Consider the following 25010-nt stretch of genomic DNA (forward strand, 5'->3'; position numbering starts at 1 on the left):
ATACTGCTTGGATGATTCTGCCAGCTGACTGCCAGGAGGAGGAGGAGGAGTAGGAAGTAAATCTGTTTGTTTGTTTGTGTGTGTGTGGGGGGGGGTATGTATGTATGTATGTATGTATGTGGGTATGTATGTATGTGGGTATGTATGGATATATTGCAATGGCATAGAAAATATTTCAACTGGAGAGAACAAACTGATGCAGTAAATTCCAGCCAAAAGCCTTGTGAAGGATGAAAGAAATGTCAGAGAGTGGAGGGAAGAAAAAAAGAAATGCACAAATATTATAATAAAAAAAAAGAACAAAATAATAGAGCAATTAGGAGGAGAAAGAGAGAGTGTGACAATGTGAGCAGCAATGAGTGAGTTGGTTAAAAGGATACTCAGGCACATAACTAAGTAAGTTTCCACTACAAACTGGCCCTGACTGCTACCATGGATATAATGCTGCAATGCAAAAACATTTAGGGCTCAGTTACAGAATGCAGTTGAAAGCTAGAATGAATTTAAGGGCAAAAGTACATAAATAAAAAAAAAACCTTTGAATTTAAATGATTTCAGCTGGAACAAAAACAGGGTAAACAGAGATGACATTTGCTGGATCCTGATTCCATTCAAGCACCACCACCCTTTTTTGTTCTTCCTTTCTTTCTTTTGGGACTGCATACATCATTAAGAGAGAGAAAAGAAAAGACTACTAGTGACGAACAGGCAACTAATTATCTAATAATGCAGTGACCACTACACATGTAACATTGCGTTTTCTTTCTTTCCCATTCACTAAAGTTGTAACAGTCACTGGAAAAAGCCTACTTTACTCTGGACAGGAAATGTAATCTCTGTTTACTCAGCGTATGTATAAACACATTTCAGACACTAGCTTCTAATACTTGTTTGCAATGGACTCTTGTATATTTTCAGATCACAAAGTAAACAAAAAGAAAACTTTGTATGCAGTCAAGCCTTTCTGAAAACTCAAGTTGCCAATGTTTTGCTACAAGAGTGAAACCTCATCCAGATTCCAGAATTGTTACCCTAATTGTTGCTGTTTGGTTCAAAGCCAACCTTCAAGCAGAATATGATCAAAGACTTTCTTCCCATCGTTCACATATCCCAAGCTACCGTGTGTCAATGTGACCTTCTTTGTTTAAAGCAGTTGGCGGTGATTTGGAAGGGATTTTGACAAGCGGTTCAAGTAGAATGAATTTATCATTCACAATAACCCCATTCACCCTACACAGGACAAACATTACATAACAAGAGTTCATATGCTTCTAATAGAAAGCCCTACCAAGCATTTTTCTGTTTCTTATACCATAATATAAAATTTAAAAAAAACAATATATAATATTAGTATAATGATGCATGCATGAGACAACGGTGTATATGTTGTGATGTGAACCAAAAACTTCAACAAGATTTAAAAAGGTCAAATACAGAACTCATTAAACAGATTATAATCAATACAAACTCAATTATTGATTCGAAAGTCAAAAATGATCCACAAACAACAGACATGAATATAATTGGCAAAATACAAAAAAAACATTCAGAAAAACAACAAAATTCTTTTGTACAAATTACATTTGAAGCAAATGTATGTAATTATCTCTAAAAACAACTGACATACAAAACATTTGTGTGTGTGTGTGTGTGTGTGTGTGTGTGTGTGCACATCCATGGAACTTTCTCAAGTGGAACATAGTTCTTTAGTACTACACAATGACATCCAGTTTAGTGGTTGGTGTAACTTTCAATTCCAAAGTTGGGTGCCAGACCTTCCAGGATCTTCCATATAAAATATCACTGCATATCTTTTACATCTTCTCTCTCAGGAGTCTCAGAGTCTCAGTCCTTCCGACCTCTCCCACCAGTTCATCTGTTGCACCAAGTCAATCTTCTTTTTGCAGAGGCACTAAATTGCCTCAAGTTCTGCTGTTAGTTTAACACTTTGTAATGATCACAGCTGGAAGCAGTAAACGCAGGCAACTGAAAACAAATGCTCTACTCCGGAGTAGCTTCATGTCCTTTTCATGTTGTTTTATTCCAGTTGCTTTCATCAGCCAACTTGCATACTGCCTTCAGATCTTTCTCCAGTTTTCAGATGTCATCAGCACCCTTTAAACCCTAGCAACACATTTGTATCATCAGCACAACAGGTGACAGTGGCTGACTGTACAACTGACGGTATGCCCGAGAGAACCACCACAAAGTGAGGGACTCCACTGAGAACTGATGTCTCCTCACAGACAATACCATTGGCTGCAACTGTAGCACTTCTACAACGTTTACTTTTTGAAAAGGAATGCAGCCACTCTTGTAGCTTTTTGGCTGATGCCAAAGTCACACAGTTTGTGACATCATCCCATGATCAATTCTATGGGAAGGCCTCGGCAATATCAGGAAAATATCACATCTACATTTGAGTGGTTGGGCTGTGGTTTCAGTGCTCAGTCATAACACTGTAGTTGTTGTGTGAGGTCGCTCGATCCTGCTCAGAAGACTTCCTGCATTTTGGGGAGCAAGATATTTATTTTCCAGGAACAGGATCAACCTCCCCCTCCTCCTCCTTCTGATAATGGATTCCATATTCTTGCTAAGATGTGAGATCAGAAATGTTTAGCATCTGCTCTGCTCCCTCCTTTACGGACAGGGCATCTTATACCTTCTTTTAACATTTTAGGAAGTTTGCCACATGCAAGGAAACTCTGGAAAAGTATCCGTAGTGGGTTTGTGAAAACTTTCTCGCATGTCTATAAAAGAATAACTAAAAACCCACCTGGGCCCACTGCTGAATTTGATTCCATCTCAACTTTTACATCCAATGTAATTGATAATTGCCTTTTTTCTGTGGACTTCTGCCACCAAGCTTGTTTTGCTCCTGTTTATTGTCTTTCGGCCAAGTGAGAACACTTTTGCTTCTGTTCATAATATTGTCTGTCTTTTGTTTGCTTCACTCATCGGACTCTGGTTATGTTGTGGTACCACCTTGAAGGGTTTGGTAAACAAATCAACCCCAGCACTGATTTTTTTAACCCTGACACTTACTCTATCAGTCTCTCTGCCAAACTTCTAAGTTATGGGCAAACCAAAACTACTTGACAAGCAGGACGGGGAGGAATGGGGTGACGACAAACAGAAAAAACACAAATCATCATAATCCTTAAATGTCTGTTTTCCATGCTGGCATGGGTTACATACACACACATACATAAATACATACACACACATACATAAATAAATACATACATACATACATACATACACACACACACACATACATACATACACACACACACACACATACACACACACACATACATACATACACACACACATACATACATACACACACACACACACACATACATACACACACAAACATACATAAATACATACTTACATACACACACACATACATAAATACATACTTACATACACACACACATACATAAATACATACTTACATACACACACACATACATACATACATACATACATACATATAGACACCCACCCATACATATAATAGGTAGTCCATTGGTGTCCAATGATGACAAACTCTTATATTCTCAGCAGCGAAAGTGCATGTGACCGCACAGTCCAAAGCTGGAAGAAGCACACAGGCAGCCACAGACGTCACAGCAGCAGTCTCTGTTGCCTGGACTGAAGCAGATGCTGTCCTCTGACATCTTTCTCTTGCAGCATCATGACACTCTCAACCGGCCATCTTTGAAAGCAGCTGCTGCTTGTGAGGTGAAGGACCTCCACCTTGATCTGTCTGCAGCAGAGGCTCCGAGTCTGCAGCAGCTAATGCCACACATACATACAATGTGTGTGTGTACACACATACACATACACACACACACACACACACACACATATACACACACACACACACACACACACATACGTACGTATATATATATATATGCCAGGCTTCTCTCAGTTCCCATCCACCAAATCCATTCGCATGGCCTTGTTCAGCCCAAGGCTAAAGTAGGAGACATATTCCCAAGGCTGCAAACCCAGGACAATATGATGGTGGGGGGGGGAAAGGCTTGTTGCTACACAGGCACACCTATAATATATACACACAAATAAATAATCATTTTGTTTTTTTCGCCTCTGGTTCTCCCTTCGTGCCACAGCCATGAGTCGGCCAACTCCATTACGACAGCATGGTCTTACTGCCAGAGGCCAACACGTTGCTGTTCTCCAAGTAAGCCATCTCTTATTCTGCACGTCTTGCAAGGCACAAAGCTATCAAATGATTTATTGACAAGGGAAATGGAATGCAGTGTCACTGCCTGCAGGGGAAGGGGCTATGCTGAGACCCCAAATATAAACTATAAACAAATATACACACACACACACATTTATGCACAAATATTGTATAGGACAGGCTTTTTTTTCAATTTCTCACTAGAAAATATTATTCACAAGACTTTGTTTGGCCAGAAGCCATTGTAGAAGACACTTACTGTGCAGTAAAACCACAGGTGACACACACACACGCGCGCACACTAACACACACACAGGTGCATGTCTTTTCTCTCTCCCTCTGCATATATATATATATATATATATATACATACAACACACACACATGCCCACACTCATTTGATAGAATATTGGCTAATTAGTAAAACAGAGTTGAATACACTCCCAAAGAAAATCTTTATAACATCTAAGTGTTAAATATGGCGACCATAATGTAAGGGTGACAGCAATTGTGGTGGTGAGGTGGTGGCGGTGGTGGTGGTGGTGTTAGAGTCTGTGTAGTATGATATCATAGTCATGTGACAACCTTTAATGAATCTGCAAGTCATCTTTCCATGATTCATTGTGTTAAATACACATAACCACCAAACACACACACACACACCAGCAGAGTGGAGCTGTCTATGCCAAAAGGTCCATATCCTGACATAATTTCTTTAACATAAATGATAAGAATTATTTAAGAGCCAAAATGGCTGAAACAGCGAATTTTTTTTAAGCATGCATAAAGCAAACAGAAATCCTTGTCACTTGCAAAATCTGACACCCATCTTCACTTCTTTCCTTTCTTCATATATATACATATATATACATATATATATACATAAAGAATGGAAGACAAGATGGACTGTGTATGTATATATTATATATAACGGTTCCACAACTCCCATCTCAGCTAAGAGCTTGGAGCCCTGCTAATCTGTTACACCACTTACCCAGCAAAAGGGAAGGTCATTTTTGGACACTGTGGGCCACAGGTGGCCAACAACTGGTTTCAATGAGGAATGCCTGCCTTGTTTGAGCCAACAAGGAAGCCACTATATACTCGCTCAAGAAATTAGTAATAGCAGCCAAATATGCCTCATATCACACCCTACAAGTTGGAAAATGCAGTCTTACATTCCTTGCACAGGAGAAAATTGGATGGTCACTACTGGGATGGTTTTGATCATAAGGCTGCTCGATCAAGACTGACCATGGGCTAAACAACTCTTCTTTTTCTTTTCTTTAAACTGATGATCAACAATTTCTATTTATATTACATCTATATATATATATATATATATATATGCACCAAACTCCAGTCTGATTTACATATATATATAGTCTGTCATTTACAAAACATAAATTCTAGAACTGGAAATTACATTTTGTAAACGACAGACTATGCTGACAATCTTGCAGATATTTGCGTGTTCATGTATGTAGATATTAACAAGTGAAATCAATGGTTTGTAGGTAATCGTTTTATATATAGAGCAAAAACAATTAGGATCCAAGTGAATTCCAATGAATTCAAATGAATATGGTACTTAACTTAGATGCACCAGAATTCATTTATGGTATTAACCATAAAATAATGTGGGGTGATATATATATATATATCAGAATGGAGTTTGGTGCAGCCTTCCAGCCTTAGATAAACTATCCAACCCATGAACAACAGATATTAAATGAGGATGATAATGATGATGATGATGATGATGATAGTGATATGAGGACGATGATGGAGGATGATGATGATATAAATGAAGAAATTCCCTTTCTAAAATAATTCTTCCTTCTCTTATTGTCTTACGAAAATTAAGATGGCAAAAGTTATCTATAAAATATGTGTTCTGTACTTCGGGGATTATTCTTCCTCAAGGAATTCCACTGGGGTACGACCATAATAAAGTATTGTATCTGACAATATATAATATTAGGTGTAAATTGGTGACAAGGCCAGCAATTTGGTCCTGGTATCACTTGGTTGGTAGTTTATTTTCTCAAGAGATGAAAAGCAGAGTTGACCTCGGCGGGATTTGAACACAGACTGTAGAAATCCAAATACCGTAAAGGATTATCATTGACACTAACGATTTTAAGAATTGAGACCAAATCAAGCGCAGCTTCATTAGAACTTATGTAAAGGGACATAACTGCATACACAACTGGTAGTGGTGTGTAAAGGGACGTAACTTCAGGCTATACCCTCCCTCTCTACTTGGTGTAATTAGTTTAGCCCAAGGCTACACATATCAGGGAGGGATAATTATTTGACCCCAGTATTTCAGTGGTGCTTATTTCATTGAACTTCAAAGAGTTGAAGATCGAAGTTAACCTCACCAGGATGGACAGGCTAAACAGAAGGTATTTACGAGCCTGAAGAGTTTATTGCAAACCAGCACTGCTTTCCATGGTCACAGTCAAACCAGAGATTTCTGGAAACTTCCCATGGGCACCAGCCAGAATGTCTTCTGGAACAGACCAGCTGGTTGGTCTTCTTTGACAACAAGGGTCTCTCCAAGAATATCACTGCTCTTGCTCACCACTAACTCTTTATAGAATGCCATGGTGGAACTTCAACCAACCACACAGCTCGACTGGTAGAAGGTTGTGAATGGTTGGCAATATTCCTGATGCTGAGAGCCCCATCTTGGTCTTTGCTTGACTCAGAACAGCAACTCTGTAAAAGAGACGAGCTATGGGAATAGCAGTTCGACAAACGGCATCCACACTTGTTCACGGTCGAGGAATTGCAACAAGTGTCATGGCTTCAGTGCATGTCTGCACAAGATGCCCAGTCTCCCACTTTGCATCTGTTGACAGCAAATCGAGCTCTTGACCAGAGGGATGTCTCCTCCACAGAAGGCAGAAGAGCAATCAGATGTGAAGTGAGGCCAGTCATGATGATCAGACAATAACATGTGATGGAGGTGTTCACCAGTTCTACCCGACCATTTAAGGGTAGCTTTCTTTCAGTGAGTTTCTAAGTGACACTGGCCATCTAGTTATCTACCTGGTCCTCACCCCGGGAATTGAACAAAACCATACCCCCAAATAATTTAAAGAATCTGTCCAGTGCCCTACGACCTGGTTGGATGGCATCGACTTGCCTCTACAAATACTGGACGACTGGTCCACTGACTTTTCTTGGTCATTTTCTCTTCTGACTGCCTCATAGTTCCTTTGAGCATTACTGATTACCATCATGTAGTTGGTGTCCAAACACTATGATGGATACATCATCTACATATACCAACATGGTCTTTCTGTATGAAGGATGCACCACAATTTTTCTAGTATCAATGGAGGTGACTTCAGAATTGGTAACATACGGAAGAGACAAGAGGAGACAACCATGGCAGAATGAGCAAAAAGATGCTGAATGGTTCTGACAGGTGACAATTCCCACCCACCCACTGATCAGGTGTCACAGTACATTTTAGCAATCCAACTGCAGAAGACAGGACCAAAACCGATGCCTTGAGGAGAGCCACCAAATATTGGTAGTTAACCCAATTGAAAGCTTTTTAAGTGATCTAAATTGATTGTGACCCCACCTAAGCCAGGTTCCTTGCCAACCCTCTTGGTGATGTACTGCACAAAGTAAAGGTTGCTGTGGTGAGACCTGTCTGGGAAGAGAGACAACATCAATGACAAGGGCCAACCTCTTGCTAATTAGTCAAAGTTTGAAACAGCAGAGTTATGAATTGAAAATTATCAATAACCCCTTCTTGCTAGGATCCTTTCTCAGCAATGCCACAACTTCTTGACAAACACAACTGGGAATTCACTCATTCATTCTGCTGCCAATTGTGGTGAATGTCTGCTTCAAGGGTTCCACACACGTCTGGCATGTAAAGATAAAGTTTGTAGAGCAGACCATTCAAATTAGGTGATTTGCCCCTGCCATGAAGCCAGCCACCACTTTCTGTATATTTTTAGCAGATATCAGATTTTCACAACAGACTGCCTCTCCCATCCAAGTCCATTCTGCGATCAAGCCTGACTTTTGTCCCAAACAGTTGAACATACAGCTGTTTGAGTTTGAGTAACACGTGCCCACCATAATCAGTCAAAGACCAAATCATAGCTTTGTCACTTGGGTTCATCAGACAGCTTTTGTTTCCTTGTATGTTAGAGCCTTAGCTCTGACAATGAAGCCTTCATGCTCTGCACTGAAGAATTGGTCAAACACCAATTTCATTGCAAGTATGCTAGTTGCAATGCATTTCCGAAGCATCTCCAACTTTCTCTCTCTTGCTAATCTAATTTCTTCTATCACAGCATCCTGACTAAATCACTCCTTTTATTGACAGCACACCACTACTTGTTGTTAATGAGTGCCCTGTCAATGCCTGCGCCACTTGTTTGCTAATCTGGCCTCTGTAAGCTTGGTACACCAGGAGCAAGTCATTCAGAGTCCAGGTCCCTGCCTACAGAACCTATCTAAGTCAACCATAAAGATCATAAATTTATGGTCTGAATAGCTGATGATTTTCAATTGCAGACATCCTATGCTGTCTATATCTACTGGTTGACAGAATACTCTAGATACGATCACGATACGACTCAAAGCAATTGTCCCTATCGACAGAGACGCATTCAGGAAATCCAGTTGGTATCTTCAAGACATAGATATTGTAGTGTCTTCATTTTTGTGTTGAGGTTAGATGGTGGTGGGGAAAGTAGAACTGAGGTGTGGAGATGCGTTGGCCAAACAATTTTGGTTTTCTCATCTTCATTCTCAGTTGCTGCTGCCTTTGTTTTCATTGTTATTGCTTTAATTTATTTTGTTTAATTGTTATTGTTGTTGATATTGTTTTACAACACTGGGGGTGCCTTGTTTTAAAGGTGGGGAGGCAAGAAAATTCAATGCAATACTTTCTTGATATTTTTAAAGAAATGGGCAAATGTTACAACATAAATCACAAATTCTTCCATAAAGGATGAAAATATATTGGAACCAAGCAGCAACAATTGTGTCATAGCTGCTGATGTGACAGACACACATCAAGGCATCAAGCACTTTGAATACAAATGTTTGGAAAATGGTTAAAATAAAACAAAACTTATGAGCAAAAATGTTGCAGACACCACAAAAAAAAAAATAATAACAATAATAATAATAATAATAATAATAATAATAATAATAATAATGATAATAATAATAATAATAATAATAATAATGATAATAATAATAATAACAACAACAACAGCAGCAACAAGGGAAAACAAAATGAATGTGAATGAACTGATAAAAGGTATTAGGTATGAAAAATGGATGCAATGCAAAGAGGATTCTCTACACATGCGATTAATAATTCAAATTCATTTGAAAATAAAAACAGAAAACAAACAATACAAATACAGAATGAAAAAAAAGTCTCAAAAATAACATCATCATCATCATCATCAGGATCATTACATTAAAGTTGATCCATTGTAGGTTTGTTAATAAATGAAACAAATGAGATTTGTAATTTTGTTCCAGCTTTAAATGTTACTTAATTGGTTATCTCTGATTAAAAACAAGAAGAAGAAAAAAAAAAGGCACCATCAACGGTTGAGATGCGCATTTTGACATTTTCTGCAATTAATCATTGTCATTGAAATTAATATTGAGAATGTGATTAACTCTTTCCTAAGAGTACAGATGGCACCACCAGACAACCAGACAATACTTCCTATCAACGTCACTTGCCATTTCTTCACGTCTTCCCACTTGTTTCAGTCACTGGACTGCAGATCATGCTGCAGCATGGCCTTGAGGAACTTTTAGGCGAACCAATCAACTTCAGCACTTGCTTTTTGTCTTTTTTTAAGACGGGTACTTACTCTATTGGTCACTTTTGCAGAACCACTAAGTTGTAGGGACGTAAGCACAGCCAACACCAGTTGTCAAGCAGTGGTGAGGGACAAACACACACACACACGATGGGATTTTTCAGTTTCCATTTACCAAATCCACTCACAAGGCTTTGACAGCCCAAGGTGCCATGCAGTGGGACTGAACCGGGAACCATATGGTTTTATCACACAGCCATACCTAGACAATTTACGCAACAAATACATCTCTTAACAATTTGTTTCTGGAAACCATTTTTGTGGATCCATACACCTGGGTATGACTGAATATTTTCAAATGAACATACACTTTACATACGTAACAGGCTTCTTTCAGTTTCCATCTCCCAAAGCCATGGGCTACAGAAGAACACATTTGGCCAAAGCAGACTGCAGCAGGACTGAACCCCAAAGCCAAACAGTTGGAATGCAAGTCACTTGACCACATGTCCAACGGCCAGAGTGCAACGAGGCTGGAACAAGGAAAGGAAGTCATACAAAAACACAAACACACATTCATATGCCCATTTGTGTGTGTGTATAGAGCTGTAGCTATGAATGGACAGGTGGAGAGGGAGAGGTAGATATGGAAAGACAGAGTGAGAGAGAGAGAGAGAGAGAGAGAGTGATAAAGAGACAGAGTGATAGAGAGACAGAGTGATAGAGAGACGAATAGAGATATATAAAAAGACAGACAGAGTGATAAGGAGACAGAGGGACAGACACATATCTGTATTAGAGTCCTTTGTTCTAGTTTATAACTAAATGCAAAAAGGTGAAGGTCAGTCATAACTAGGGCAGACAAAGTTGGGAGGAAATGGGAGAGCAATATTGTTGTTATTATTATTATTATTATTATTATCATTAAAACTAGAAGCAAGAGTTATTAAAAAAACGTTACTATAGTAACTCCCAAGTCACAAAACTAATGTCATTTTGTAAACTCGTTGGCTGGAAAATTAAATATCCCATTTAATGTCTTTTATTTACAGACCACCCCCTCTCTCTCAATCTATATATATAGATATATATAGATATATATATATATATATAGATATTATAAAGAGAGTTTGTGTTTGTGCGTGTGTGTATGTTCCTTAAGCATTCAAAATGTGAGTTGCTGATTTTGACGTATGGAGGAGTATCAAGAGATTCAGTAATCTTTCGGCAACCAAATAAACTGTTTTTGGCACAACAACTCTTGTTTATTACTAAAATAACCTCTGAAACAAAGTCAGGTCACACAATTTTGAGATCATTTTCAGGCAATATTTCGATTTGCTTCTATGTTTCACTTTCGTCCGATGCTTAATGCATGAATAGAATTCTACTCAGACAAACATTTATGAAAATGTATCCATAAATATGGTATCAAAATAAGCCACAACCAAAAAAGTTTCATTAAAAGACATCCATTATTCTATATGTCATAAAGAAATACACTCTCTCTCTCACTCACATGCACACAAAAAAAATGTATGCACATGTATTTTTGTACGTGTATATGAAAGATAATGTGTTAGAGAGAGAGAGAGAGAGTGAGTGAGTGCCATTTACATGCAAAAAAATACACAACAACACACATCTTCACTCACTTACTCTCTCTCTCTCTCACATACACACATCCATACATCCTTCACTTTCTGCTCTCACTTCAAAGCAAATGTTGTCTTTTCATTTTCTCTTCTCTTTCAATTTCTGCTTTCTTCAAAGGATAAAGAAATAAAATTTTTTTCTGGAAATTAACGAACAATCATGATCCCATATGATTGAGTTTACAACGTTGCTGCTTCAAATGAAAGAATGCCATAAAATAACTTCCTTTCTCACACACACACACACACACTAGATAAAACTTCTGTGCAAATTATGATATTTCTTGTCGTGTGCATGTGCAAAATTACAGCTCAAATCCAATTGAAATGACATTTTTCTATTCCGTAATTTGTTTGTGATGAGCATATTTGAAAACCTGATCTTCAGTATAAACTTAAAAGGAAATTTCCCAGAAATCCTGTCCTTTACCTGCTGTTTCTAGCATGTTCAAGGTGACATTTGCACTCCACCCCTTAGGTTTTTCCTTAATTTCTTTCAATTCCTATGTTTTCAATACAGGAGATTAGGATTTCACCCAAAAACCACGTTCTCAATTTTTTAATTTTCTCCCTCCCCACCCCAATTTTTTCATTTGTTTTACTTTTTTCCAAATATTTTTCTTGGTAATCCACAGAGAAAACAACAGAGAGTAGAAACTTTATGAATTTTCTTTTTTTCTTAAAGAAACACTAAAATTTCCTTCCCAACCATCCACCCATCACCTCCCAATGTTTCACTTTTAGCTTTCTGGAAAGCATGGAGGTTTCATCAGAAATAATATCATTTACCTGTTGTTTCTAGCATGTTGGGTTTTCTGATAGTGGTCTGGTATTTTTTACGTCTGCTATTTCAGTAAAATTCTATGCATGAAAGATCAAATGAAAGTGAAACATTGGGATGTTTTAGCTTTTTGAAAGTGGGTAGGTGATGGGTGAGCAAGGTGAGGGAGGGGGCATTGAGGTTTCCTCAAGAAAAATTAAACAAAAATACAATATATATTTCCCAGATTCGTAATCTCTATTTTTCTACGTGGACAAAACAAAAACAAAATTCGTAAAAATGTTACAAATTAAGAATATTTGTGGTTGGGTCAGGGGCAAATTAAAATTTTAAAAATGTGATTTCTGGGTAAAATCATATTAACGCCTTTTATACGATGAAACAAAATATAATTTGTGATCCTTCTTAAGAACAGAGAGCATTTTCATGCAAATTGTAACCCTCCCCACTGCCCCACTTCACTTCCATTCTGCCAGTAGGCCAGTTCCCTCTATATCAGCTGTGCCGATTCTGCCCAAAAGAAAGGAACAAATAATACAATGTGGCTGGAGGTCATGACACCCAGCCTTGCATAAACCTCCAATTCACATAGAGCCTGACATATTCTTTTATTTTCTTCTGTAACTTCTATGTCTCTTCCTCCAGGTTTCAGTTCATATTCTCGTACTTGCCCAAAGGAATTGTGCTGCACACAGAAAGCCTGCTTCAGAACACTGTCAATATTATTCTCTAGGATCCAAACAAGGCTTCTGTGTAGTTCTGGGTCAACACTTTCTAAATCATCTAATGTGACAGGTTTGCCCAGAAGCTGTTTATAAAACGGCATGGTGAATCCTCCATCGATGTTGTGACCATGAAATATTGCCATACCAATGATTCTTCCAACAAAATGGAAGGAGGATAAATGTTCAGGGTTGACAGCAGAATCTGGATTTATTTGTAAAGTATATATATCATCTCTTGAATACTGAAACAATCCATAATATGGATTAAGCATCTCATGAGATAATAGATATAACCATTCTCTAGCAACACCCCCATAATCTAAGCCTTCCTCACTTCGAAACTTTACCATTAATCGTTTTCGTAAATCTTTAGACCTCATTTTTATGACTTGTCGATAAGATTCTTCAAATATTTCTCCTCTTGATACTTCCAATTGACAATGACCAGCCTGAGGCTGAAGATCATTAAGTTGACGTCGTAACTCTTTCAGCTTTTGGACAAGGTCTCGCTTATATTTTGGTAAAGGCCCAGGCGCACTGTTCTCTTTATCAGCAATTTGCATTTTCTGTTGTATCAATCCAATATTGGCTGAGAGGCGAGGATCAGTGAACTGTGTCGTTCTATTGATATGGTTCACAAAATACATGTGTCCTGCTCCTGTGTATCTAATCTCCCAGCCTTGTGGCAACGGACCGAGTTCTTCTTCAGACACATTTGTAAGATCTCTTGGAATGCATTGCTAGTGTGTGTATGTCATCATCATCATCATCATCATTTAGCGTCCGTTTTCCATGCTAGCATGGGTTGGACGGTTCTACTGGGGTCTGTGAAGCCAGAAGGCTTCATCAGGCCCAGTCAAATCTGGCAGTGTTTCTACGGCTGGATGCCCTTCCTAACACCAACCACTCCGTGAGTGTAGTGGGTGCTTTTTACGTGCCACCCGCACTGGTGCCAGACAGAGCTGGCAAACGGCCACGAACGGATGGTGCTTTTTATGTGCCACCGGCACGAGGGCCAGGCGAGGCTGGCAACGGACACGAAACGGGGCGGTGCTGGCAACGGTCGCGAAACGGAAAGTTCTCTTACATGCCACCGGCACTGGTAACACATCTGCAATTTCCATTGATCGATTTCCATTGATCGATTTCGATTCTGATCCTCACTTGCCTCAATGGGTCTTCACAAGCAGAGTTTCGACATGCCACCGGCACTGGTAGCACATCCGCAATTTCCATTGATCGATTTCGATTCTGATCCTCACTTGCCTCAACACGTCTTCACAAGTAGAGTTTTGTGTCCCAAGAAGGGAAGGTATGCATACGTAGGCTGGCTCCATCCCATGTAGAAGGCCACGGGTTGTGGACTCACTTGTCCTGCCGGGTCTTCTCGCGCACAGCACACTTCCAGAGGTCTCGGTCTCTAGTCATTTCCTCAGTGAGACCTAAAGTTCGAAGGTCGTGCTTCACCACCTCGTCCCAGGTTTTCCTGGGTCTGCCTCTTCCACAGGTTCCCTCAACCGCTAGGGTGTGGCACTTTTTCACACAACTATCTTCATCCATTCTCGCCACATGACCATACCAGCGCAAACGTCTCTCTTGCACACCACAACTGATGCTTCTTAGGTCCAGCTTTTCTCTCAAGGTACTTACACTCTGCCGAGTGTGAGTACCGGCATTACACATCCATCGGAGCATACTGGCTTCATTTCTAGCGAGCTTACGCATATCCTCAGCAGTCACGGCCCATGTTTCACTGCCATGTAGCATGGCTGTTCGTACACACGCATCATACAGTCTGCCTTTCACTCTGTGCGAGAGGCCTTTTGTCACCAGCAGAGGTAAGAGCTCTCTGAACTTTGCCCAAGCTATTCTTACTCTAGCAGTTACACTTTCAGCACACCCACCCCCGCTGCTGACTTGGTCACCTAGGTAACGGAAACTATCAACTATTTCTAGTTTTTCTCCCTGGAAAGTGACGGAAGTTGGTCTCAGAGCATTTTCAGTGTTTATTGTTCCTGAGCATCTGCCACATACAAAAACCATCTTCCTAGTTAGCCTTCCTTTGACATTGCTGCATCTCTTATGTGTCCATAGCTTACACTTGGTGCATCTTATAGAGTTTCTACCTACACCTTTTCTACAGATCGAGCAGGGCCATCTACCTGAAGGTGTTTGTGATTTGTCTACCTTCCTACTGATTACGACTTTGGTTTTAGCTAGATTGACTCTGAGGCCCTTCGATTCTAATCCTTGTTTCCACACCTGAAACTTCTCCTCCAGTTCTGATAGCGACTCAGCAATTAGAGCAAGGTCATCAGCATAGAGGAGCTCCCAAGGGCATCCTGTCTTGAATTCCTCCGTTATTGCCTGGAGGACTATGATAAATAGGAGGGGGCTGAGTACTGAGCCTTGGTGGACCCCTACCTCTACCCGGAATTCTTCACTGTACTCATTTCCAACCCTCACCCTACTAGCGGCGTCCCTATACATGGCCCGCACAGCTCTCACTAACCATTCATCTATCCCTAGTTTTCTCATTGCCCACCAGATAAGGGATCGGGGGACCCTGTCGAAGGCTTTCTCCATGTCAACAAAAGCCAGGTACAGGGGCTTATCTTTGGCTAGGTATTTCTCCTGCAGCTGCCTTACCAGGAATATAGCATCAGTAGTACTTTTCCCTGGCACAAACCCAAACTGCATCTCATCTAAACTAACTCTCTCTCTAATTAGTTGGGCTATGACCCTCTCCGTAACCTTCATCACCTGGTCCAACAGCTTGATACCGCTGTAGTTATTTGTATCTAGGGCATCACCTTTACCTTTGTAGCAGTTGACTATTATACTGCTACACCAGTCATTGGGTATGACCCCTTTGTGTATCACCTGATTAACTATATGGGTGACTAGGCTATAGCCGACACTACCAGACATTTTGAGCGTGTGTGCGTGTATTTATATGTATATCTATATATATAAAACTCTAGTTGTGTGAGTGTCTGTCTCCTACGATTTAGATTCCTAACTCCTCCCACATTTTGCGGTGCAGTTTAACCAAATTCGGGTATCTTATAGTCGTAATTAATATCGAGCCCGTCTGGCTATTAGCGCGCGTCTACGATGAGTCTACGATTTTAAAAATAATTTAACATTTTTTATTCCATTTTAATGCATAATTTTTCGTGTGTCGATGGCGGCGGAGTTGGCGTCCACGCTCAAACACCTGCACCTGTGTTTGCTTCTCCCCCTTCTTCCCTCCCTCGTGAAGCTGTGGGGAAGGGAGTGTAAGGAAATCAACGTCGTAAAGCGTTGTCAAGGAGACCAACGTTCTTTTAGAACAACGACTTCATGGCTTGAAGACACCAAAACAGAAATGGCTAAGAAGGCCCGAATTGGCATCTATGAGGGAAGTAACTCTCTAAAAATGCTTATATAGTTATTTCCCTTACAAACCCGAGCAACGCCGGGCGATACTGCTAGCATATATATATAAACATATATACGTATATATATATATATATATATGGCAAACCACAAATCCCTTCAGGTAGATGGCCCTGCTCGATCTGTAGTAGAAGTGAAGGTAGAAACTCTATAAGATGTACCCAGTGTAAGGTATGGACACATAAGAGGTGCAGCAATATCAAAGGAAGGCTAACTGGGAAGATAGCTTTTGTATGTGGCAGATGCTCGGGTGCAATAAACACTGACAATGCGCAGAGAACAACTTCCGCCACATTCAAGGGAGAAAACCTAGAAGTTGTTGATAGCTTCCGTTACCTAGGTGGCCAAGTCAGTAGCGGGGGAGGGTGCTCTGAAAGTGTAGCTGCTAAAGTTCAGAGAGCTCTTACCCCTGCTAGTGACAAAGGGCCCCTTGCTCAGAGTAAAAGGTAGACTGTATGACGCATGTGTACGAACAGCCATGCTACATGGTAGTGAAACATAGGCTGTGACTGCTGAGGACATGCGTAAGCTCACAAGGAATGAAGCCAGTATGATCCGATGGATGTGTAATGTTTTACTAAGTCCTTTTACTAAGTCCACACAACAAGATTACTAACATTCTGCTATCTATTCCACATAAATATTTATAGTAACTATTTTCCTAGTGGTTATGTCACTCATTTGCTCCACTTAACCCTTTCAATGCCAACCCACCTGAGACCACCCCTACTTTTATGGTGCAAACGTTTTATTTTAAAAAGTGATCCAAATAGAATTCCCTGTTTAAATTTAATGTTAGTTTATTTTCCAATTAACAACTTAATAAGGCGAAAGTTATTACAATATAATACCATTATTCTTTAAATTAACTGAAGGGATTATTTCACCAGTAATATGGTAACAGACAGGTTAAACCAGACAGAACCAAGGTTGCACTCATGCCCATCAGGTAAATTTTAACACCTACACAAAATAATACAAGAGGCACCTGAAGAAGGGCAGAGAGTATAAGAACCTAAACACTGTGACTAACAATGAAGATAAGGTCACCATATTAAATTAGTGTATTATGATTCTATCAAATATCTCAGTTTTTCATCAATGATTTGATCCCTCACGGAATTTCCCACTTAACCACAATACAAAGACATGGTTTTGAAAATAACAAATTTAAAATGTAAAAAAGTTATCTTCTACAATTTGATATCAAGCATTTCTAAAATTACTTTTTACAATTTTTCTTTCTTTTTCCTAATTTTGATTTTAATCTTTGATCAGCTGAAAGGGAAGTGAATTATTTTGATAATTAAATTTCTAACACAGAACTTTTCCAAATTACACCCTTACAAAGCAGCAAACAGCCAAAGTCAGTTTAAGCAGTTCATAGTTGATAGTCTGAATGAGAGGAGTTCAATCTTTGGCAAGTGGAGGCACATTGAAGAGGGTTTGAGGTGTAGTCAACATTGCACAAAGAAATACAAATATATAAAGAAAAGCAATTTCTAAAAACATTTCTTAAGAAAAGAAAAAGCAAGGAAAGTATTACCAACAAAAGTTGGGAAATTAAGCAACTCTTTAGAACTGAAGAGAAACAAACCAAGTTTTGGCTTGTAAAGAAAACACTCTTACCATTTGGCCTGTGTGTGGATTTCTATGCATGAATGGAGGTCCTCGGATATGATTCCACATCTGACCTGATGTCATTGCAAATATAATGATCTGAGGAGAAGAAGAAGAGGAGCAAAAATATCAAAACAAATGGAGCAGTTTTCAGTCAACAACATTAACATCTGTGTCAGAACAATGATATAAACATGGGTTAAATAACCTGGCAATTTGGATATGGAGCCCAATAAGGTTCGAAATTCGATTAAGGCTGTTCATCATTTTTTTCAATCTGCGGAGAAATGGCTAACATTTGCCCTGTTTATAATTATACCATATGTGTAAGATATATATATATACATAAATATACAGGGTGTGTAATATATGTGAGGACAGATTTATGTTTATACAAAAACAGATATTTAATAACAGATAATAACTTTATTTATCAAAAAATTCTATGAGGATGAAATTAAACCTTCTTTTTTATGTTATTCAATAAAGCCACCTTCAGCTTCAATAACTGCTTCTATGCAAGATCTAAATCATCTACATGCTTGAATCAAATGGTCCTGGTTCATTTTGGACATTACTCTGACTATGGCAGCTTTCAAAGAATCTTTGGTGTTATGGGCATGATCATTGACCTCTCTCTCAACAACACTCCACATGTAATTGTCCAATGGAAAATTTTCAGCCAGCCATTCCTGTGTTACTAGAGCCATGTGTGATAGTGCAGAGTCTTACTGAAATACATATGGCCTTCCATTGCATACACTGTCTATTCAGGGCTTAACAATTGTTTCCAAAACCTCAATGTAGGCAGCAGAGTTAACTCTAAGGCCTTTTGGGAAGAAGTAAGGAGGAATCACATGTCCTTCATTGCTGACAACCCCTAAAACTATGACAGTTGCAAGAAATTTTGTATGCATAACACTTGGAATGTCAGAAGGGTCTGCACATAACCATCTGTCATTTCTTCTGTTAACTTTTTGATCTTGGTCAAAGTTTGTCTCATTTAAAAAAAAACAAGTCAAGCCTTCTTCTGCTGGGTTGTTCAGTTTGTTTAAGAACCTTTTGAATCTGATGTAGTGATTTTCTTTTGCTTTTTCTGACAAATTGACCTTTCCAAATCATATAAGACTTATATCAGATGCCTTCATGGACAACATTTCTGACTGTTCCTTCCAACACATGGAGATCTTTTGCAATTGATCTCATGGACTTTCTGGGATTGTAATCAATGGTCTGTGGAACTTGCTGTATAAATTCAGGTGTTCTGATGATTTCAGAGTGTTTAGAATGTTTTTTTATGTTTTGATACAGGTGACACGTTTCCCTCTTCAGTCCCTAACTCCTTACAAACTTTGTACACAAAAGATGTAGCAACTTTTAAAAATCAAGATATTTCTAAATCGCTCTGCTCAGCCTTTATAACCACAATAACAGCCTCTTCATACCCTCTCGAATAAGCTGAGGGTCTGTTATTATTATTTTCTGAAACAAAGATTATACAGAGTTAGCAAAAAATTCAGAAACGACCCCAAAAAGGTCAGTCCTCAAATACCTTACACACCCTGTATATATAAAACATAGGATAAATAACAGGATGGTACATGATATACAGTAAAAGAAGATGATAGCATGACGATGTTTAATAGACGAAACCAATCAGGCAAACAACAGGTGAATGAAGGTAACATGTCAGGAAAGTTATCTACTGCAAATAGATGAAAGGTGAGTGTTGACAGTGCCAGAAATGCAACAACTGATCTGCTGTGGAACTGGATTACAAGTCCTTCAGGTTTTAGGTTAATCTACGGATTATGTTTCATTGCTTTTTTTCTTCTTCTTGGCAGGCAGTATACTTCATTTTAATCAATATCTGAGAAGACATTATCTGGGAATGCTCTGCTGGCATCCTATCCAAGGGGAGAGTCATCTCACGGTCTTTTTTAAATGCCAAGCAAAATCAGAGCTAAGTAACAACTTCTCAAGGGTGGCTTGGAGGCTACCCCAGAAACTGTCAATGGCAAAATACAAAGACAAGCTATGACATGAGATGGACACACTAAGCGTGAAAAGGGAAGAAATGTTGTGTAATATGAGAGATAAGAGACAACATGATACAAAGAAGTGGGAAGTAATTTTATGAATATTATAAAGTGGAAAAGAATAGAAGAGGGATTTGTAATGGGGAAAAGAGAGAGAGAGAGAGAGAGAGAGAGAGAGAGAGCTAGTGGTATCTGTATGACAGAGCAAACAATATCTGATGTGAAATAACATAGCAAAAAACATGGTGTGATAACACAAGTATAACGATATCAGATAACATCTTATATCAATAACATCTTAGATATGAACTGCTGAATTCAAATCCCAAAAGACAATTATAGCATTTTTAAATCTATAAAATAATAGCAAAAGAAAGTCATGAACAGGTTTAGAAAGAGAATATATTTTAAAAAAAACAAAAGGAAAAAGAGAGAGAAGAGAGGAAAAAAAGGAAAACATTAGAGAGAAAAAGAGAAACAGTAAAAACAATGTAAAGGATGAGTGGGTCCTCTCTCTCTCTCTCGTATGCAGGAAGAAATTTAATCAAGGAAATAAAAATCCAACTGAAGACCATTGTTTCAGGAACAATTTGCAGCTGTGCATTGAGGATGTTTATAAGATGAGAAACACAACTGGACCACTTACCATAGCTCCAAATCCCCATGATGTTTTGTTGTACAAAAAGTCTAAGTTATTTCTTTTTAAATATAGCAGACCACCAACCAGAGAGAAAAGTAATGCAACAGCCAAGGTTCCAGAGTAATTGGGTGGACGGAATACTCGAATCTTTAAAAGGAGAAAAAAGAAGAAGAAAAAAACAAATTCAATTGTCATCTTTATACAAAAATGATACAAATTTGTTTAGAAGAATTAAAATTCATCAAATTTTTAACATCTAATATTCCATACTAGCATGTGTTGGATAAGTTTACCTTACAACATATTGCCATTCATCTCAAGCTTTCGTAATCTTTTCTGCAATGCCCAACATCCTGAGATCACTTAAGGTGGCAAGCTGGCAGAATCATCAGCACATTGGGCAGAATGTTTTTTTTTTCAATTCAATTCAATTTTTATTGGCTCAAAAAGCAAAAGCAAGACCATGTAGGGGGACAGGGAGTTATGTACAGGGAGGGTGGTCATACAAAGAGTTCAGGCCATTTCTGGTCAATAGAGACTTTGAACCGAGCGGTCATCAGCTTATTCCACGGATCCGCAACCCGGACGGAGAAAGCCCCTCTCCTTCGATTGAGATGAAATCGTCGCAGATAGAGCTTTTCGGAGTGACCCCGCAGCCGACGCTCTGGAGCAGGAGTGAAGAACAGCTCTTTTGAGAGGTTACACTTTCCGCATATTATGTTATGAGCTAGAATGAGATCACCACGGTGGCGGCGTTTTTCTAGAGAATAAAGGTCGAGCGTCTTCAGCCTTTCTTCATAAGACAAATGCTTGAGACCAAGAACCATGCGGGTAGCCAGCTTCTGGACTCTTTCAAGATGATATATGTCTTTGAGGAGATAAGGAGAAGAGGCTTGAATCCCGTACTCCAATATGGGTCTCACCAGCATGACAGAGCGGTAGGAATATGGCTGCTGTGAGTATTCCGAATGACCGTCGAATCAAGAACAGAACTCCGCGTGCTTTGTTGGCTGCATGGACGCATTGGGCTGAAGGTGAAAAGGAAGAATCCACCAAGATACCCAAGTCCTTTACTTGGTCAGTCTTCTCCAGCAGTAGACGACCCAGCTCAAAATCAAGTTGAGTTGCAGGAGAAGAGCCAACAGGCAGATGACAGCACTTTGACAGCGAACCATTAACTTGGACTTGGAAGGAGCGATCTGAGAGGAAGGCACCAACCCATCATACAATGTCCGGATGGAAACGATATGCTTGAAGCTTGACAAGTAAAAGGCGGTGGTTAACCGAGTCAAAAGCTTAGCAGCATTTCATCCAGCTTTATGTTTTGAGTTCAAATTTTGCCGAAGGTGAATTTGCCTTTTGTTCTTTCAGGGTCAATAGAATAGGTACCAGTTGGACACTGTGGTCAATGTAATCAAGTTAACACCCCCCACCCCCGAAAACTGCTGGCCTTGTGCCAAAATTTGAAACCAATATTTCGTTTGCTTCTCTTGTTCTGTTCAATATCTTCCATTGTCTGCACGCAGCCCTTTTCAATCAGCTCCTAGAATTCCTAACCATTCCAGTATTTTCTCGTCTTCCCTGCTCACCCAGTCACTGCCTAAGGTCACTTCTGCTCTTCCTTGCTTTCAGGATAACATTATACACCCAACAAAACATGGTCAGAAGCATGCAAAATACCTATTTCTTTATTACCCACAAGGGGCTAAACATAGAGGGGACAAACACGGACAGACATAGGTATTAAGTCGATTACATCGACCCCAGTGCGTAACTGGTGCTTAATTTATCGACCCCGAAAGGATGAAAGGCAAAGTCGACCTCGGCGGAATTTGAACTCAGAACGTAACGGCAGACGAAATACCGCAATGCATTTCGCCCGGCGTGCTAACGCTTCTCCCAGCTCGCCGCCTCGCATGCAAAATACCTTTTAGTCCCATCACGTGACCGACCAGGCTATCAGATGTTGTTACACACTGTTGGTCACAATGCACTTTGCATCATTTTAGCCCCTTCAAATGACACCACCCTGATGGGTAGGCAAGTAGATCAACGCGAAATGAAGTGTTTTGCTCAAAACACAATGCACTGCCAAGTCTGGGAATTGAACCTATGATCTAACAGTCATGAATGCAACAGCTTAGCTTCTAGACTGTGTGCCTTGACTTTTAGTCATCCCCAAGAAAAACATGGAACCAGCTTTACACTTCTTGGCTTTTAAAAAAAATATGTTGTGTTCTACAACACAAAACTCTTTTCTTTTTTTTTTTGAGTTACAGAACACAGGAGTGGCTGTGTGGTAATTGCTTGCTAACCAACCACATGGTTCCGGGTTCAGTCCCGCTGCGTGACATCTTGGGCAAGTGTCTTCTGCTGTGGCCCCGGGCCAACCAATGCCTCGTGACTGGATTTGGTAGACGGAAACTGAAAGAAGCCTGTCGTATATATGTATGTATATATGTATGCATGTGTGTGTTTGTGTGTCTGTGTTTGTCCCCCTAGCATTGCTTGACAACCGATGCTGGTGTGTTTACGTCCCCGTCACTTAGCGGTTCGGCAAAAGAGACCGATAGAATAAGTACTGGGCTTACAAAGAATAAGTCCCGGGGTCGATTTGCTCGACTAAAGGCGGTGCTCCAGCATGGCCGCAGTCAAATGACTGAAACAAGTAAAAGAGTAAAAGAGTATAGAACACAGGAATGGTGACCCTTGGTTGTAACACGGACATAAAATATTCCAATGTCACATAACCAGCCTATTTAAAAGTCCTTCTTTGAATCGTTGGGTGACATGCCATGCTTGAGGAGACCTACTGAGTCAAGTAAAATCAAAATAAATCACAATCAAATAGAAATTGTAGTTGTGGCCAATGCCAGTGCCACCTGACTGGCTCCCCATGCCGGTGACATGTAAAAAACACCATTGGAGCCTGGTGTGGCCTCCTGGCTTGCCAGTCCCCAGTCAAACCGTCCAACACATGCCAGCATGGAAAATGGACGTTGAACGATGATGAAGTTCCAGGATTTAAATTTTGAAAAAAACATTACCTGTCAGGTCTACTTATGCTAATTAACACATTCAAATCTTATTGCATCTATCATGCCATGGCTCACAGGTGAAGTGCATTAATTCTGCTGGTTGCAGTTTGCTTTGGTAAGAGATATCCAATCGTAAAAAGTTCTTTGGGAATTCCTTCCTTTATTTGGAAATATTCTAAGAAAATCTCAAACAAACAGTCAATAGATTGCAGAAACTAGTTTTCAAATAAAAAGAAGGAAGAAAAGTTGCTTCTCAGACAATTATAGGAATAAATTTAAATGCTTTCAAAGATCCCGAGTAAGGGAAATTCAAAAAGTTTTTTCCAAATTAGTAATGAATGAAAACATGACTTTGTACATTTTCTTTCATTCCTGATATTTGTAAAGAAATCTTTTCAAAACTGTTCACTGAAATTAACCACACAAATACATCAATTAATTTTCTAGAATGTGACAAATAAGATGTCCTGATATATTATTTTATAAGAAAAATATATTTTGCATTTTTCTATAAATCTTATCAACTAAACAGGAGAATGAATAATTAAAATAAATTAACAGATAAATAAAAATTATTTAATACAATAAAAGTTACCTGAATATCCGTTCTCTCACCAACCCATCTTGCAATTAATTCTGCAGCAAATCCAACTCTGGAATAAAGGAAATTTCAGTTTCGAATTGAATCCTTTTAATATACAAACAGCATAAGAACACACAGTGGTGGTGGTGGTGGTGGCAGCGGAAATTTAAACGATTCCAACAAACCATTAATCGACAGGTATTTTAATGATCCCCAAAGGATGAAAAAGCAAGGTGTAACGTTGCACGAAATCAACTCAAAGTATAAAAGCAACATGGCAAAATGCCATTCGTCTGCCATTCTGTCACAATTATGAATTTCATAAACTGATTAACCGAGTACACTTCCTCTTCTGCCTCAAATTCTGAAGTTTCTTTTCTTCTCTACTTTTCTCCTTGCTGAACCTCGTCAGGAATATTTGCAAGAGAAGCCGAA

General features: G+C 39.3%; 1 protein-coding gene across 4 annotated transcripts in view; it reads right to left on the bottom strand.

Moving 5' to 3' along the window:
• LOC115218365 (tumor suppressor candidate 3) overlaps window positions 1–25010 on the bottom strand; it is an 87922-nt gene that overhangs the window by 21441 nt on the left and 41471 nt on the right. For 2 of the 4 annotated variants that reach the window (XM_036508535.1, XM_029788132.2), the window contains exons 5-8: window positions 24588–24645; window positions 20961–21101; window positions 18285–18374; window positions 381–444 (exon numbers count right to left, since the gene is read on the bottom strand). In XM_036508535.1, the coding sequence (XP_036364428.1) occupies window positions 381–444; window positions 18285–18374; window positions 20961–21101; window positions 24588–24645 (353 nt within the window). The remainder of the gene's footprint in view (window positions 1–380; window positions 445–18284; window positions 18375–20960; window positions 21102–24587; window positions 24646–25010) is intronic. The other 2 variants (XM_036508536.1, XM_029788133.2) reach the window with 1 other exon arrangement.

This window comes from Octopus sinensis, linkage group LG13, assembly GCF_006345805.1.
Source record: "Octopus sinensis linkage group LG13, ASM634580v1, whole genome shotgun sequence".
Taxonomy (NCBI): Eukaryota; Metazoa; Mollusca; class Cephalopoda; order Octopoda; family Octopodidae; genus Octopus; species Octopus sinensis.